The sequence below is a fragment of the Aphidius gifuensis genome, linkage group LG5 (assembly GCF_014905175.1).
Source record: "Aphidius gifuensis isolate YNYX2018 linkage group LG5, ASM1490517v1, whole genome shotgun sequence".
Classification (NCBI taxonomy): Eukaryota; Metazoa; Arthropoda; class Insecta; order Hymenoptera; family Braconidae; genus Aphidius; species Aphidius gifuensis.
Window position 1 is genome coordinate 14128273 of NC_057792.1, and position 17614 is coordinate 14145886.

The 17614-nt window shown below is 26.9% G+C and overlaps 5 protein-coding genes across 10 annotated transcripts in view; 2 read left to right on the top strand and 3 right to left on the bottom strand.

Moving 5' to 3' along the window:
* The window catches only part of LOC122857648 (E3 ubiquitin-protein ligase Rnf220-like), a 57221-nt gene extending 55054 nt beyond the window's left edge, over positions 1 to 2167 (bottom strand). The window contains exon 1 of one of the 3 annotated variants that reach the window (XM_044159917.1): positions 672 to 1318. In XM_044159917.1, the coding sequence (XP_044015852.1) occupies positions 672 to 695 (24 nt within the window). In that variant the 5' untranslated portion in view covers positions 696 to 1318. Of the gene's footprint in view, positions 1 to 671; positions 1319 to 1821 lie in introns of those variants that run through there. The other 2 variants (XM_044159918.1, XM_044159919.1) reach the window with 2 other exon arrangements.
* Positions 2168 to 2361: 194 nt separating this feature from the next.
* LOC122857638 (contactin) lies at positions 2362 to 6797 on the top strand. Its single transcript, XM_044159904.1, has 3 exons — positions 2362 to 2509; positions 2728 to 4813; positions 4886 to 6797. The coding sequence occupies exons 2-3, from the start codon at positions 2752 to 2754 to the stop codon at positions 6511 to 6513; spliced, it is 3690 nt and encodes a 1229-aa protein (XP_044015839.1). The 5' UTR covers positions 2362 to 2509; positions 2728 to 2751; the 3' UTR covers positions 6514 to 6797.
* A 1531-nt stretch (positions 6798 to 8328) lies between these two features.
* Positions 8329 to 9870, bottom strand: LOC122857665 (aurora kinase C-like). Its single transcript, XM_044159942.1, has 4 exons — positions 9504 to 9870; positions 9114 to 9440; positions 8863 to 9021; positions 8329 to 8780 (listed from the first exon to the last, which is right to left on the bottom strand). Exons 1-4 carry the CDS (start codon positions 9617 to 9619, stop codon positions 8426 to 8428), a joined length of 957 nt encoding a protein of 318 aa, XP_044015877.1. The 5' UTR covers positions 9620 to 9870; the 3' UTR covers positions 8329 to 8425.
* Positions 9871 to 10259: 389 nt separating this feature from the next.
* LOC122857650 (sodium- and chloride-dependent GABA transporter 1-like) lies at positions 10260 to 16552 on the bottom strand. 4 transcript variants are annotated; one of them, XM_044159922.1, is made up of 10 exons: positions 14215 to 14561; positions 13190 to 13525; positions 12799 to 13099; positions 12522 to 12705; positions 12172 to 12439; positions 11725 to 12099; positions 11483 to 11646; positions 11275 to 11413; positions 11038 to 11205; positions 10260 to 10961 (listed from the first exon to the last, which is right to left on the bottom strand). In XM_044159922.1, the coding sequence occupies exons 2-10, from the start codon at positions 13364 to 13366 to the stop codon at positions 10872 to 10874; spliced, it is 1866 nt and encodes a 621-aa protein (XP_044015857.1). In that variant the 5' UTR covers positions 13367 to 13525; positions 14215 to 14561; the 3' UTR covers positions 10260 to 10871. The 4 variants fall into 4 exon arrangements, with proteins under 4 accessions (XP_044015857.1, XP_044015859.1, XP_044015858.1 ...); XM_044159924.1 differs by lacking the exon at positions 14215 to 14561 and adding an exon at positions 13802 to 14201; XM_044159923.1 differs by lacking the exon at positions 14215 to 14561 and adding an exon at positions 13772 to 14201.
* Positions 16199 to 17434, top strand: LOC122857671 (RING finger protein 212B-like). Its single transcript, XM_044159950.1, has 4 exons — positions 16199 to 16405; positions 16469 to 16650; positions 16718 to 16995; positions 17096 to 17434. The coding sequence occupies exons 1-4, from the start codon at positions 16291 to 16293 to the stop codon at positions 17391 to 17393; spliced, it is 873 nt and encodes a 290-aa protein (XP_044015885.1). The 5' UTR covers positions 16199 to 16290; the 3' UTR covers positions 17394 to 17434.
* Positions 17435 to 17614: the final 180 nt, after the last annotated feature.

Genomic DNA, 17614 nt, shown 5'->3' on the forward strand with positions numbered 1-17614 from the left:
ATAAATTATATTTTTTTTTTTTATCATCTTGTTAATAAATAAATGATTGAAAAAAAATCATATATTATAATTCTACCCAATGGGAATATAAAAAATTTGATTAACGAATTGAATGGATATATTGAGGATATACACACAAGGTTGTGTAAAAAATGAAAATTAACAAAAGGCCAATTGATTGGGTATATACGAAGAGTTAAACTGGCCACGCGAAACAAAATTGCGTGGACAAATGCGTAACCACAATGGTCATGGTAGAATTCATATACAATGTACAAATGTATTAACGTGCCAAAATCAAAATTCAATTGGTTTTATATTACATTTGAGTGTTTAGTAAATGGCTTTTATATATAGATGTAAATTTTATTTTTTTATTTGTATTTAACAATCAAGTGGGATTTTAAATTATTGTCGTTTGGTCATTTTAAAATTATCATTAAGCATCCTTGTGTGTGTGTTATCATCAATCATATTTGTTATTTTAATAATCATTAAAATATTAATAAAGAAATTTTTTTTTTTTTTTTAAATTCATCATTTTAAATTGATATATATTTTTGAGAAAAAAAATACTAATACTAATCCATTCAATTGATTTTTTTTTGTCATTCAAATTTTCGAAATTTTTCTAGCTATTAATTTTTTATAGAAAATAGATAAATAGTTACAGTTGGTCCGCTGTCTTTCCACATTTTTGGTGATGTTGATTTTCTAATTTTATACAATGTAAAAAGATTTCAACAATTAATTTGATATTAATTTTTCTAATCTTTCTTGGCACTATTTACATTTTTTTTTTTTTTAATTTTAATTATTTTCGAAACATCACTGATTCAATTAATAAATGTATTTAATTTTTTTATTTGTAAATTAAGCGCGCGGGAAATTTTCAAACCTAGCTTAAATGTCACCCGATAATTTTTGTCACAATATAAACACAAACACGTTTTTAAAATCACCGACACAATAAACAACACAATTAATTTATAAATTATAAAACAAAATTATACCAACAAAATAATTAATAAATTTAAATAATTGCCTATAAGTCCTCAACACTTGCTAATAATCTCTCTCGAAAAAAAACAATTTAAACTTTAAAAATTATATAAATTAATCAACAAAGAAAATCATTTCGAAAATTGTTTTGCAAAATTATTTAGTATTTCTAATTAATTCGATAAATAATTTAATAAATTTAATAAATATTTATTATTATTATTATATAAAATATAATCATTAATGAACAAAAAAAATAATAAATCAGTCGTGAGGATAATGATCCTCTGGATGTCACCACGTCGTCGTGACTCTGCTGGAGTCGGAACACAAACTGAGAGACTGAGAAAGAGGATGGTGTGTGCGTGTTGTTGTCGTCGTCGTCGTCGTCGTCGTTGATGGTGATGGTGGAGGTGGTTAGGTGGAGAGGCGGATGAACTAAAGGAAGAGGTAAATATTGGAGGAGGACCTCCATCAGGTGTTGGTGATATAAACCAGTGTGCATTAGTGTGTTTGTATTAAATAAACATGTATTTGTGTGTGAATAAAAGAGGAGGAGGTTTTGTGGGAGGTGAGAAAAATTTAACCCCCAACAGTTTGATATGCGAAGAGGAAGTTGCCGGTGCGTACACTACCCTGTCACATGCAACAACAACAACAAACCAATGCTCTTTTTTTTTTACTACAAAGCACATGTAACAATGACAGCACTGTCAACATGAAAAACGTCAAAATATCAAAACAATATCTACAAAATTATTAACAACATTATTCATCTAATTACCTTATAATTTATTTTTATATTAAACATCAACTTACCCACGCTTTACAAACCACATTAAATGTTTTTCTGATGACAAATAATTGTCACTATTTAATGACACTTTTTTTATTGTTTTTATTGTCAAATTAATAATTGGTAAAGCCAATTGGCATAAACACGTTATTACACTAGCCATAACAAAATAAAAATAAAACTAAACACAACAATAACAAACACAACAAAATATTTTGTGTGTGTTGTTATTTAACCTATAATTTAACAAAATATTTTTGTTTAACAACCATGCTAGTTTTTTTATGTATTTATTTAATAACGCATGCGTGATCATGCGCAATTAAAATCATCGCGGGTTAATTAAACTTTTAATTAGAATTTTAATGTTGAGTTATAATTTTACTATTTGTTTGTTGTTAATAAATTGAGTGATAATATTATGAATGACAACAATGTAACGAATAGTAAACACACAAAAAAATAAGATTAATTTTTTATCGATTGTTGGTAATAATGATGATTATTTCCAAGTACAAAATGTCAACACTGGCGTTCTGTTATTGCGTAATTTGCAACTTGCAAGGTGGTGGCCCCAAGCTGTGCTCCAAACAGACAACAGTGTTGTGTTTATCATTGTGACAACTGACAATTGACATGACGGAATTAACATAATAATTATAACGATAAACTAATTTTAATAAAAAATAAAACAACAACAAAAAACAAAAGGTAAATAAAAATAATAAAATTTAAACTTTTGATAATTTAAAAATTTACAAATTCATTAGTTTGTATAAAAAATTCCGACCACTCCCTGTTGACTCTTATAATCCCCCACTTAAATTTCTGTGTCATCATTCATCAACAATAATTATGAGTAATACACATAATTTATTAACGCCCAAATATAGGATCTAGATAATTGATAAATATTTTTGATTTTACAGTTTGTTGATAAAAAATAAATAAAGATGTTATGCTCAAGTCAATTGCAAGCATTGACAGTACTATTAATAACAACAACAACAACAATAACCTTGACAAATGGACAAAATAATTATGGTTTTGAAGAATATAATTGTCCAAAGCATTGGGTTAAAAATCAAGAAATATGCTACAGATTTGTGCGAAGTCCATTGAAAAAACGTGAAGATGCGAAAATTTCGTGTGAAAATTATCAAAGTGATTTAGTATCAATAAATTCGGTTGAAGAGCATACATTTTTACTACATTATTTAGAGCTACATGATCCACAACATCATACATGGTACATTGGTGCAAGACAACATGGTGGATCATGGTCAAATGACATTGATGGTTCATCATTATCAAACATGGAAAATGCATTTTTACCAGATCAATATGATGAGTCATCATACTATCAACATGATGCATTGGCCTATGGTTTTGATAACAAACTAAGACGTTGGGGATTACTTCGTATATCATCATCAGAAGAACATCTTTATATTTGTGAAGCACCAGTTGTTAATTTACATAATTTAGTTGATGAAGAACGTGATTATACATATGGTATTGAAATTGATAATCCATTAAAAATACCACGTGGACCATATTTTATAAAACAACCAGTTAAAACAATATTTGATGTATTTAAAACAAAATTTTCAAATGAAATATCATTAACTTGTATTGCTGGTGGTTATCCAACACCAACATATGAATGGTTCAAAGAGGAGTATGATAATTCACGTTTAATTGCATATAAAATTGAACCACTTGATAATAAAAGATATACAATAAGTGGTGGTTCTTTGATAATATATAAACCACAAGAAGAAAAAGATCATGGTAATTATCATTGTAAAGCAAGCAATGAATTTGGTACCATAATATCAGAAAGTGTTGAATTATTATTTGATACAACAAAAGAATTTAATTATCATAGATCAGAAGAACGTGGTGATAAAAATTGGGGTAAAGTTATTTATTGTGATCCACCACAACATTATCCTGGTGTTAAATATTATTGGACACGTGAAAGTTTTCCAAACTTTGTTGAAGAAGATAAACGTGTATTTGTATCAAATGATGGTGCACTTTATTTTTCAGCACTAGAACCAATTGATCAAAGTAATTATTCATGTACAATACAAAGTGCTGCATCAGATACTGGTAGAAATGGACCATTTTTCCCGTTACGTGTTGATCCACATACATCATTTCAACAACTTAAATTTCCAAATAATTTTCCTAAAGTATTTCCTGAAGCACCAATTGCTGGTGAACTTGTTAGATTTGAATGCATTGCATTTGGTTATCCAGTTGCATCATATAATTGGACACGTAAAAATGCACCAATACCACGTGATGCAATACTTACAAGTTATAATCGTGTATTAATATTACCAAATGCTAAAATTGAAGATCAAGGTGAATATCAATGTCGTGCATACAATGATAGATTATCAATACAGGGTAGTGTTGAATTACATGTGCAATCATATCCAAATTATACGATACCACTCGAAGATAAACATATTGATAATCGTGCTGATCTAACATGGACATGTGAAGCATTTGGTATACCTGATGTAACATATACATGGTTTAAAAATGGACAAATATTAGAAAATTTAACACTTGAACCAGAAAATGTTGATCGTTATATTATTAAAGATAATATATTAAAAATATTACGTGTTGATCCAGATAAAGATCCAGGAATGTATCAGTGTTGTGCTAAAAATCAATTAAAAACACGTTATTCATCAGCTCAATTACGTGTATTATCATTAAAACCATCATTTAAAAAACATCCAATGGAACCAGAAACATATGCTGCACATCAGGGTAATGTTACTCTATCATGTAATCCAGAAGCAGCACCAAGACCAAAATTTACATGGAAAAAAGATGGTATGGTACTTGGATCTGGTGGTAGAAGGCGTATACTTGAAAATGGTAATATGATTATAAGTCCAGTGTCAACTGATGATGAGGGTACATATTCATGTATTGCATCAAATCAATATGGTATTGATGAAACACGTGGTCGTCTAATTGTTTTACGTAAGTAATATATATAACAATTGTTAACAACAACAATAATGATTTCAATAATGATAATTTTTATTTTATTAGGAGGACCAAGTTTTGTTGAAACATTGCCACAAAGAATAATAACAGCTGTCATGAATAACCAAACTTTACGTTGTCAAGCAGATAGTGAAGAAATGCTTGATGTTGCATATATATGGAAACACAATAGTATGCGTATACGTGATGAAGATTTAAAAAATAATCCACGTTGGAAAATAAACGGTGGTATATTTGATATTATTAATTTAACCCTATCTGATGCTGGTGATTATGAATGTACAATTAAAAGTGCTGTTGGTGAAGTATCAAATAAGACGACATTATTTGTTGAAGGACCACCAGGACCACCAGGTGGTGTACAAGTTATAAATATTGTTAAAACATCAGTTAAACTTGAATGGACAGATGGTGCATTTAATGGTAGACCAATAATAATGTATACAATAAGTGCAAGAACAACATGGAATGATAGCTGGTTTAATATATCTGAAAATATACAAGCTAATGAAATAAATAGATATACTGGACGTAAAGAAGCACTACTTGAAAATGTATTAAATCCATTTACAACATATGATTTTCGTGTATCAGCAGCAAATGAATTAGGCTATGGTCCACCATCATTACCATCACCAAAATATAGTACTGAATCAGATAAACCAACAAAAGCACCAAATAAAGTTGGTGGTGGTGGTGGTAAAACTGGTGATTTAACAATAACATGGGAGCCATTATCACCAGCTGATCAAAATGGTAGAAATATTTATTATAAAATATATTGGCGTAAAAAAGGTGATATTGAATTTCAATCATTATCACTTGAAAAATATCATAATGTTGGTATTTATGTTGTTGAAGTTAGTACTAAAAATTTTTATACACAATATGATGTTAGAGTACAAGCAATAAATGACGTTGGTCCTGGTCCATTATCTGATATTGTTACAATATGGAGTGCTGAAGATATGCCACAAGTACAACCACAACAAGTATCAGCTCGAAGCTATAATAGTACAAGTTTAAATGTATCATGGACACCAATTGATGAATCACGTGATACAGTACATGGTAAATTAATTGGTCACAGATTAAAATATTGGCCAGAGGCTAATAAAGAAGATCAAGCTGTTTATTATTTATCACGTTCAACAAAACCATGGACACTTATTGTTGGTTTACAACCAGATACACGTTATTGGGTTAAAGTTATGGCATATAATTCAGCTGGTGCTGGACCAGAAAGTGAACGTTTTCTTGAACGTACATATCGTAAAGCACCACAAAATCCACCAAGTTCTGTATTTGTTACTGATGTTAATCCATCAACTGTTGAAGTTGTATGGAGATATGTACAACCAAGTCTTGATGAAGAACCACTTGATGGTTATAAAATACGTGTATGGGAAATTGATCAAGATATGAGTACAGCAAATGATACTATTGTACCAAGTGGAAAAGATCTTAGAGCAAGAGTTTATAATTTAAGTCCTGGTAAAACTTATAATCTTCGAGTTTTGGCATATAGCAAAGGTGGTGATGGACGAATGTCAAGTCCACCAAAAATATTTCAAATGGGTGATCCAAGAATGTTTGAAAATTCAGCAACTAAAATTGGATATTATTATGGATTTCCATTAATTTTACTTTTAATTATTTGGCAATTGGCGTAAATGAAAATTTACTTTTTATTTTTTATTTTCTTTTACATATCAAAGATAGGTATTATCAAGATGATGATAACAATAGAAATTTATACTTCATAGATTTATGAAAGAAAAGAAATTAATTTTTATATGATATTAGGATCAATGACAGTGGAATTTATCAACGCCCAAGTGTTCTTAAAGCTTTTGCATAAATTTAAACAATAATTTCGTACAAAATCATTTTTAAAATTAATTCTCAGGGTGGAATCAAATTGAGAATAGTATTATATACACAAAAATCCCAGTAATTTTACATTTTTTTTCTTTTTTATATTGTTTATTATTTAAACAAAAATTTGTTTTTTATTTTTTATTTTTCGTTTATATACAAACTATAGATCTGCTTTTATTATTATTTTTTTTTTTTTAAGTATAATTTTTATATATTATTTTAATTTTTAAATGTCGTATTGCGACAATAAATGCAACATAATTTTCCGTCCATGAGAAAAAAATAATTTATATAATGCACTCTAACTGATATTACAAAAAAAAAAAAAAAATATCTAGTATAATTATTTGTAATGTATAAATTATATATTTCTTGAAAAGAAATTATTCCATTTTTTTACTAATAAAAAGAAAAAATATTTTAAAAAATATGTTTTATTGTTTTTTTTATTGTTAAGGGAGTACTTCCATCGATTAGTTTTCTTACAATTTTCCTAATTTTTGGATATATAAATCTTGAAATTCCCCTGCATCTAATGATCTTAACTTTGTGATGATGAACAATCTAGTATTAGAGATAATTGAGTCTAAACAGGTGAACTTTTTACGTGGTTTAACATTGCAGGTATAGGATTTTTTTTTAATTTTTTTATATTTTTAGTTCTAACAAAAAAACGGTTCTTACAAATTTGATAAAAAATTAATATGTCAAAATTGATATAATTTAGAAAATTTTGGAAAAAAAATTAAACGCTTGAACTTTCTAGAATCAGAGATATTGTTAGTTAAAGTTTGCAATATTTATCAATATTTGACATGAACGTGAGGCCGAGTGTATCCGAGCGACAATGATGGGTCGCGCGCAACTCTCCACTTATATATATCACACATATACATACAAACATCTAGATAATAAATAAACTATAATTTTATTGAATAAAAATTTCCAATTATTTTTAAACAAATTGATTATATTAACTAATGAAATAAATAATCAAATGCATATTCCAATATTGATAATCTCAATTTACAACTAAATAAACAGCTGTCACAACAAGCATCATAGATTCTCACAAACACAAGTACACATTAATCCGAGCGTTTTCCCGAACACAACTTGGCTGTGATTGGCTGGGATTTGTACAGTATCAGGCAAAAATTTCGGGCTCCGATATAGACTTTTTGTTGCAATTAACACTACGCTTTTTCCTAAACTTTCTATTTGGATTATCTTAAAAGTACTCCCTTAATAGATTTTTTTTTTTCATGAAAAAATTTTAATTATGTTTCTCTTCCAGGGGATGTGGAGATATTCAACTTTTGTAATTTTTTTTTTAAATTAACTAACAGCAAACAATCAACGTATCAATTTCAATAATTAATTTATTTATAAAAGTAATAGTAAAAAAAAATTGTGATGTTAAATATTCAATGATAAATTCGAAATTTTATAAATGAATTATTTTTCTAAATAACAATATTGAAAATAGTGCTTGTTCTTTTGAAAAACATTAAATATTTTTTTTTATACAATAATCTTAAAAAATAGAATCACAACAATTTGATATAAACAAAGTAATTTAATTTTTTTATATATCAAATTATTATTTTTAAAAAAATTAGTGCAATTGAGTATAAATATCCTATTGATAATTTATTTACTAATTAATTATAAATTATATTTTAAACAAAATCAAAAGTTAAATTATTTATTTTGGTCAACGACCATGGGTGTTGTTTTTGGTGGATTATCTTTATTGGCAACAATCCATGGATGTTTTTTAACAGCAGACAAGTGTAATCTTTCATGACTTCTTTTTTTAATAAGCTTTGAAATTAAATCTTTAGCACCAAGACTAAGAAAATCAGGCAAATGTGGATCAATATGTGTAATTTTTGAATAAGTTTGTTGCTGTGATTCACTGAGAAATGGTGGTCTTCCAACTAAAAATTCATAACACAATACTCCCAAACACCAGTGATCAACATAAACATCATAAGTTTGACCTTTAACCATTTCTGGTGGTAAATAATCAAGGGTACCACAAAGTGTATTTCGTCTAATCACCAAAAACAAACAAACAAAATAATTAAATTACATTTAAAAATGATAATTAATTAATAATAGAAAAATAAGCTTACTTTGAGGATGGTGCATGAACAGACCAACCAAAATCAGCAAGTTTAATATTTCCATTTAAATCAAGAAGCAAATTTTCTGGTTTGATGTCTCTATGAATGACATTGTTTTTGTGACAATACATGAGAGCATCAGCAACTTGATAAGTGTACTTGGCTGATCTAAATAAACACAATAAAAAAATAAATTATTATTTCAAAATAAATAAAATAATAATTAACCTGTTAAATTTTTAAAAAAATAAAATACATACAAATGCTCGTTGAATCGTTCATGAGGATGACGTTTCATTTCTTTGTATAATTCACCTCTTGCAGCAAATTCAACAACCAAAAAAATTTTTGTTTCATTATGAAAATATGTTAACAACTGAAGAATATTTGGATGTCGTAAATGTGATTGAATTTCAATTTCACGAAGTGCTTGTTTTTCAACTCGAGCTTTAACTAATTCACCTTTGTACAAAGTCTTCAGGGCTACCATGTACTGAGTTGTTTTTTCACGTGCCAAATAAACACGTCCAAATTTACCACGACCTAGTGGTGCACCAATTTCAAAGTCATCAATGGTCCAATTGTAGCTGAAATATTTAATTTAGTTAAATAAATGAACTTTGGTTATTTTTTATTTTTTAAACAATTACCTGCCATGTGATCCTTCAATGTGTTCCTCCATTTTATTCATCGTTTCAATAACACCAGAACGATGCTCTTCTGGAATATCTTCAGGTATTTTAAAACGACCCATATTTGTCGTCATTTTGTTTTTTAATTTAATAATTAAACAAACTTGATGGAAAATAAATTATAAAATTTGTTTTGGTTAGTCAAGTTTGACATCAACAATAGAAACAATTTTTATTTCCTTCTTTTGTTAATTAAAACTAATTTATTATTTGCAAAAAAATATATTTCGAGTGTTCACTTTAATGTACACGATAATTAATAAATAATTAATAAAAAATCTATTTGATTATTTACAATTATTTATTTTTCTTTAAACTGACTGAATAAAATTTACTTTATTTATTTTATTATTATTTTTTTTTTGTTGTATTTATTTTTAAGGGGAAGCCCATGGATTCAAGCAAACCTATATTAGCGGTAGAGCAAATTCCCACCCCATCTATGAGTCCCAGAGTACATTGGGCCCATGCTTTAAAATTTATTTCCCGGGTTTTTATTACTCTAAATGATTTATAATTCTTCCTTTTATTATCCAAATAATTTTTAAAACGATTTTCATTTGCTTTTTTAAATAGAAAAATAAGATCAAAATAAGATTAAAATTTACGTTTGGTCGTTATAAAAATATCAAGATTCAAATATAAAAATCACTTTATTCTAAATATAAATTTTTTAAATTTACATTACAGAAAAATAAAGAAAAAAAGAGCTTATCAATTTTATCATAACAGTATTTTATTTAATAATTTTTTAGATTACACAATACTTCTTACAACAATAACAAAAAAAAAAAAATTATATTAAATAAAGAAAATTAATAATTTAATTTATCTTCAATACATCTCAATAATATTTTTAAAATAAATAAAATTAAATAATATTAAACAAATTTTTCTAGGATAGTTTGATTAATCGATTGACTTAAATATACACAAACAATAATTTCAATTTTTTTTCTTGTATATTCGTAGATAAATGAACAATGATTTATTTATAATTTATTTTTTAAAATTATTTTAGACACTATAATTTATTGCTCTAAAAGTATAGGATGAAACGCACTAATTTAGGCTCTGAATAAAATGACTCTCATCAAATAACATTGCTGCAATTGCACTATAATTGAACACCATTAAAAATTACTATTTAATAAACTTACTAAAGGCTAGTAAGTAAACACCTTCATCGCTTTTTTTTTTCTTGAAAGTTAATTTAAAGCTTGTGATAAACAAAAAAAAAATATATTTTTTTATTCGATAAAAAAAAAAAATGTTTCTTTTTCAAATTTATAAACAAATTAAATTTTTTTATTTTTTTGAATAAATTTATAATGGCGATAATTCAGTTCCACCTAGACCCATTTTAATTCGTAAAGTTGGAATATCGTCTTCTATCCTGATGAGTGTTTTCCATTTCTAAATAATATTTTAATTTTAAAATTTAATTATCAACGAAAGATTATTTAAGAATAAATAATTTAATTAATTTTACCGTTGCTGTGTCTCCTGGTGTTGTGAGCCAAGCATAAATCATATAACCAGGTATACAAAGCATTGAAGAAAGTGCTGTAAACCATCCAAACACATGTGCCCATATTGGATACTCATAATTCATATATTTAACTGGTGTATATTGTACTAAATTAAAGATAAAAACACCCTGAAACGAAAACAACAAATGACATTTAAAAATACATATCTTAAATTAGATTTAAAAAATAAAACATACAATACAAATTGCAGGAGTTGCAATGCACCAGCAAAATTTCCACCAAGCAAGTGGATAATATCCAATCATATCACGAATCGCATCATAAAATCTATCAACTCCAAATGCCCAGGATATGGCTATGCACTCAAAGAATATACTAAAAAATAATAAAAATATTGTTTTAGAAAATAGAAACATTTATAAATGATAATTTTTATGTACTTACAGAAATAATAAACATGAGCCTGAAACAGCATAAGAATCAAGTATTTGAAAAACATACATTCCACCTTGTGTTATGCAACTGACACCAACAAAATATGATATTAAACACACAATTGCAATAAATATTTCTTTACGTTTACGTAATTTATGAGGCCATTCATCAACCTTTAAATAATAAAAATAAATTGTATTAAAATAATAATGTTTATTAATTTTTTAATAAAAAGAAAATATCAATTTTACCATTGCAGTTATAAATCCTTCCATTGTACAAAATTGTGAATCTAATCCAATGAGTAATAGCATAAAAAAGAAAAGACTTGACCATATTGGTGCACCTGGTAATTGTAATACTGCTGATGGATATGCTAAAAATGCAAGACCAGGACCAGATGCAGCAACTTCTGATACAGGTCTTTGTTGTTCATGTGCCATAAATCCAACAACTGAAAATATAACAAAACCAGCAAACATACTTGTTGATGAATTTACTGAACAAACAATTAATGCATCTCTATAAACATCATTTGTATATTTATTATAACTTCCAAGTGCAACTAGTGTTCCTAATCCAAGACCATAAGAAAAAAATATTTGTGTAACTGCATCAATCCATACCTAAAAAACAAATAAATATAAATTAATTTTTTCTTTTTTTTTTAACAAATCTTGTTTATTTAAAATAATTACTTCAGAGTCATTTAATTTTGATAGATTTGGTGTTATGTAAAATCTAATTCCTTCAAGAGCGCCTGGTAATGTTATTCCTCTGATAAGAAGTACCGTTAATAATACATATGGAAATAATGCTGTAAACCAGACAACTTTACCAGTCCATTTAACACCTTTCCATATACAAAAATAACACATTACCCAAACGAGAAATAATGTTGCTGCTAATTCCCATCTAATACCACCAACATGTTCAATTCCATCACTTATTTGAAGTGCTCGACGTCTAAATAAAATAATAAATTATCAAATTAAATAACTATCATATTTTTTAGTACATAATAAATTAATAATATAATAAAACTAACTCCCAAAATTCTTTGACAGGATCAGAAAGTTCAGTTACAGATATATTTACTGAATTTAATGTGCACATTTTAATAACACTATTATTTCTTCCAAAGCGAGTGAAACAATGAAGTCCTCTTCTCTCATATGGACTAACACAATATTTTGTGTTCCAATAATTATTACAAGAACCCCATGGTAAAGCTAAAATTAATGATTTATTTATTAATTAAAATAAAAATGAAAATATGTATTTCAATAATTGTAATGTGTATTAAATAATTATATTATTTTTACGGCTTTGCATTGAAATGATGCAGTAAAAAATAGCCCATGCTAAAATAACAATGTAGTAGACATTCATCCAGCATGACATAACTGCTGCAGCATATCCAATTCCTTTAAATAATGGTGCAACTTTAAATACACCAAGACCACCAATTGTCATCATTTGTCCAAGTGCTAATTCAAGGAAAAACATTGGTACACCAGCGAGTAATACTGTTATAAAATATGGCACTAAAAATGCACCACCACCATTTTTATAACAGAGATAAGGAAATCTCCAAACATTTCCAAGACCAATTGCAAGACCAACCTTGAAAAATATATTTAAAAAATTATTATATATTAATTTGTTGTTAAATGTAAATTAATTTATATATTTATTAATTATTAATTAACTTACAACACTGAGAATAAAATCAACTTTACTTGACCATGTTCCTCGATCAGGTAATTCATCTTTTTTTGATTTTATTATTGTCGTTGTTGTTGCTGCTGTTGTTGTACATGTTAAATTCAATGCTGAAATATTTCCACCCTCTGCTAAATCAGCATCCCTTGATCCTTGACCTTCCGCCATTATTTAAAAATTTTTATCTCGTCAAAATTGCTGCTGCTTTTTCTGTTTTTTGCTGACTTTTTTTTTCTTTTTTCTTCTAGCTATTATCCAATTTTTGAACGATTTTTCCAAGTCGTTCAACGGCCCCCGGCCAATTGCTTCCGAGTCATATCAAAGTACCTGAATAAAAGAAAAAAAAAAATAAATATCTTTGTATTTTAATCACTTGTTTCTTAAATTTACTGGAAAACAATTTTAAAAATTTTTAAAAAAAATTCAATGAAGCAAATAAAAAATAAATAAATAAAAAAAAATCAAAAATCAATGAATAAAATTTAGAGGCATTGTTTAAACAAAACGAAAAAAATATTTAATTGAATAAATAAAAATATTAATTTGTAATAAATTATTTGTTTTGGCATTTACATATTTAAAAAATTAATTTTTAACGCTGACCAATATGTATTACTGGGGAGAGACATTGAAGATTAATTTTTTATTTTTATTTCTATAGGATGACCGTTAAATATGCATATCCGGTTAAAGTGGAGGGAGGTTGCAAGATGAGAGGTAGATAAGGGGGGATCAATCTAATAAATATAACAATCGTCAAGAGACCCACGCAAAACCCCTATAAAAAAATTTTTTCGTTATTTTTTTTTTCCCCTTCTTAAAGTATATTGCCATTTTTCCCTTTTCCTCTTCCACGCTCATAAAAAACAGCTATATTTTAATTAAACGAGGAAGTAACGTATCCACTATTTTTTTTTTTCATATCCTAAATCACTCATCACAATTATTGCAATATATCATATCCACCTTTTATTTTTGCTTTTAATCAATCCATATTTTTTTTTATTTATACATACCATAAGTAAAATTCTTTGATAAAAAATAAATTTAAAAAAAAAACAAACACTTTGCTTTCTTTGATAAATTATATTATAAATTTTCTTTTTTTTAAATTTTCAAAATATCCTCGTACACTAAAAAATACCCACGATCACAATGACAATGATTGAAAAATAAAAAAAAAAAAAAAAACAAAATTAAACTAAAAAATATCGCTGATAGTAAAACATTTGTTGCACTTTTTTAAAAATAATTTAAAAAAAAAATAAAAACACTCTTGGATAGTTAAATAAATGATGAAGAATCCAAGTGCGAGTGTCGTTCCACCCCACGAGGAACTGTATGATGTCGATGGTTTGATGATAGGTATTATCAACTAAATGTTGTATTCAAACAATCTAGAGAAGGGATATAATACATGTACTCATACTCCCACTATTTTTAATATCACTGTCATGATGCCACAGTTACAGCATGTGATATACATATCTATTGCAAATTTTATCACCAAAAAAGCCAACCACATGCAGACACACATACACACACAAAAATGGGGTAATAATTTGTAACATGTATGATGAAGAGGGTGACAAGTCATTCAAGATCACAACGGTATATCATCATCAAGCATGACACCAGTAGCCTCGACATGTGATGATGCATCTATCTACTAATCTTTTTTTTTTTTTTAATTATTTTTTAAATGCCCTAGGTATTCACCATGTATACTGTGCAAAGATGCAATTGTCATTATTTCACGGACGAAAAAAAGAGGGATGCTTCTATTCATCCGGCGTCTAACGATTTTTTTTTTTTAATTTATGCTTTATATTTAGCACAAGGATTTCTAAAAGAAAAAATATATAATTAAAATTTGATAGTGTTTTAGAAAGGATGATTAAATTTATTTTTAACAAATTTTTTTATTATTGTTTAAGATGAATTAAAAATCTTGGTCAATTAATATTGTTAATGTAGGTGAGCAAGAGCTAGGAAGCTGGTATATCCGGAGGGGTTCACGTGACACCGATATGTCCCTGCATCCGTTCACGCAACTTGTCTTCTTTATCTGTGTTTAATTTTTTCTATTGGTAAATGTGCAAAATATATCGTGAAAAATTAACGAAAAAAAAAAAAACAATTTTATACATGTGTGTTTAAGAAACATGGTATTTTTAACAAACAATTTATAAGACACAAATTGCTCAATTATATTATTGAATTTTCTACATCACTTTGACTCAATTATCATTTATTTTGCATGATTGATGTGTTTAGATGCTTAGAGTATTTTTAGATTGTTTGTATTCAAGTTGTTTTATTTATTTTTTATTTTTTTAATGATCATTGTTGCTTATTATTTATTTATTTTTTGCTTTTTGTATTCACTTATTTTCTTGTTGTATTTTGGTGCTCTTTAATGTCAAGATGACAATGATTAAAAAAAGTAATATAAATTTAAAAAAATAAAAAATTGAATGATGAATGGGTTGCTCATTTGACAAAAATATTATCTAGATGGGGGAAGGGTTTGTGTACTCAGTACTAATACTAAGTTATCGAATATTCAGAATGATAAGAGGATGTTAGCGAAGTGACGCGGGAAAATTTATATAAATATATTATATGGTTACCATCATCAAATCATTCATGATCAAATAATCAATGGGGCTTTATTATCCGCAATATTATTATCATTTTTATTTAATTCAACTTTATACATAATTATAAATGCATTTTACATTTTTAAAATTCTAGATTATACTAGATGTCAAAATTGATTATTCCTCTCGTTTTTTTTTATTTTCATTTTCATTTTTTTATTGTAAATTTAGGTATCTAAAATCAATTCAATTTTTCCCGCTAAATTTACCTGTGGCCAATGAGATTTTTTGAAAAAAAAAAAATAAAAAAATAAAGATCACGTGGTTTTTTAATTACGACAAGGTAATTTTTATTTATTTTTTTTTTTTATGAGAATTGTTGTGATGATGTCATTCTTGTGTGAAAGCCATTGAAGACTTGAAGTGTCAAGTCGATGCAATTTTTAGATTTTTAAACATTAGATTTGTTTAGATTAATATTTATTTAAAATGGAACACAATTGGTTTAGATGTAACGAATGTATTTGTGCAATGAAAAATAATAAACATCCATTTTCATTAACACAATGTGGTCATTTGTTTTGTGTTAATTGTATCAAAAGAGGTAAGACAAAAATTTAAATATACCTTGCTTGAAGTAAATTAACATATGCCTTATTTTTTCAAGTTGCTAAAAGCTGTCCAATTTGTCGAACTGATAATGTTCAAGCAGTGGTGTTGGATCAACGTTTTCCACCAAATTTATCATCCCTGTTTGTACCGACTTTGGATGTCTTTCATCAATTGGAATCCAATGCAAAATTTCACACAATGCAACATCTTCTTCTAGATGGTGCTTTTAAAAAACGAGTAAATACAACATATTATTATTTTTAAATTAAAAAACAATTATTAATAATTAATAATACTTATCCAGGAAGAAAAATATAATCGTGTTAAAAAATTAACAATCAGTTTGAGTCAACAGCTGCCAAAAATTCATGATGAAAATATTGAAATGGAAAAATTTATTGATCAACATTCGAAAAATTATTATCAACAAATACCAGTTAATTCTGAAGGAGCTGTTGGTAGTCATGATTTTTTACCAATGCCAATGGACATATCATTTACTCAGACTGTTAGAAGTTCACCATCACGAATTTCTCTGCAAACAAATGATTTGTACTTCTCAAAACAAAGCTCTGATGAATCGTAAGTTTATTTTTAAATTAAATATTAATAATTTACATCACCTGGACTAAATGATTATTATCATTGATCTGTTTTCTTTTTTTTTTTTTTTTTTTGATAGATCTAGGCCCTCCAGAGATCGTGGATATCATACAGACTCTGAGTTTACATCTGGTTCGTTGTCACATCAAGAATTATTGACAACACCATATAATTCTGGTGAATTTAGAGTACCAACAAGCACAAAAGTACTTAAATCAGCTGCCCAATCAATTGGTTATTCAACCAACTCAATTTCAGGAAAACGAAATTCATTATTAACACCAAGTTCAAACTCTGGAAATATTTATAAATTTAGTAATGATAGAAGCTATGCTGGTGGTCGTAAATTTTTTCGACTTAATAATTCATATTCTTAATAATTATAAATTTAAACTACCAATTAAAATTAACAATTAGAATAAACGTTGGAAAAATTGTTACATTTTTATCTCTTTTTTTGATTATGATCACTTTTTATTGTTAAATTTAATTTTTAATTAATTAAAAGGAATCATTCTTTTTTTTCTTTGTAAATACTAAACAAACACTTCCAAGTTAATTCCCCGCCAGAATAAATTAGCTGACGTGTGTGAAAAAA

Coding starts and splice junctions, on each gene's coding strand:
- LOC122857650 (XM_044159922.1), bottom strand. CDS start 13,366: ATGGCGGAAGGTCAAGGATCAAGGGATGCTGATTTAGCAGAGGGTGGA. Junction 13,100..13,189: donor TTGATTTTATTCTCAGTGTT/GTAAGTTAATTA, acceptor ATATTTTTCAAG/GTTGGTCTTGCAATTGGTCT. Junction 10,962..11,037: donor CACCAGGAGACACAGCAACG/GTAAAATTAATT, acceptor AATATTATTTAG/AAATGGAAAACACTCATCAG.
- LOC122857671 (XM_044159950.1), top strand. CDS start 16,291: ATGGAACACAATTGGTTTAGATGTAACGAATGTATTTGTGCAATGAAA. Junction 16,651..16,717: donor ATGGTGCTTTTAAAAAACGA/GTAAATACAACA, acceptor ATACTTATCCAG/GAAGAAAAATATAATCGTGT. Junction 16,996..17,095: donor AAACAAAGCTCTGATGAATC/GTAAGTTTATTT, acceptor TTTTTTTGATAG/ATCTAGGCCCTCCAGAGATC.
- LOC122857665 (XM_044159942.1), bottom strand. CDS start 9,619: ATGACGACAAATATGGGTCGTTTTAAAATACCTGAAGATATTCCAGAA. Junction 9,022..9,113: donor GAACGATTCAACGAGCATTT/GTATGTATTTTA, acceptor GTGTTTATTTAG/ATCAGCCAAGTACACTTATC. Junction 8,781..8,862: donor GTTCATGCACCATCCTCAAA/GTAAGCTTATTT, acceptor TTTGGTGATTAG/ACGAAATACACTTTGTGGTA.
- LOC122857638 (XM_044159904.1), top strand. CDS start 2,752: ATGTTATGCTCAAGTCAATTGCAAGCATTGACAGTACTATTAATAACA. Junction 4,814..4,885: donor TGGTCGTCTAATTGTTTTAC/GTAAGTAATATA, acceptor TTATTTTATTAG/GAGGACCAAGTTTTGTTGAA.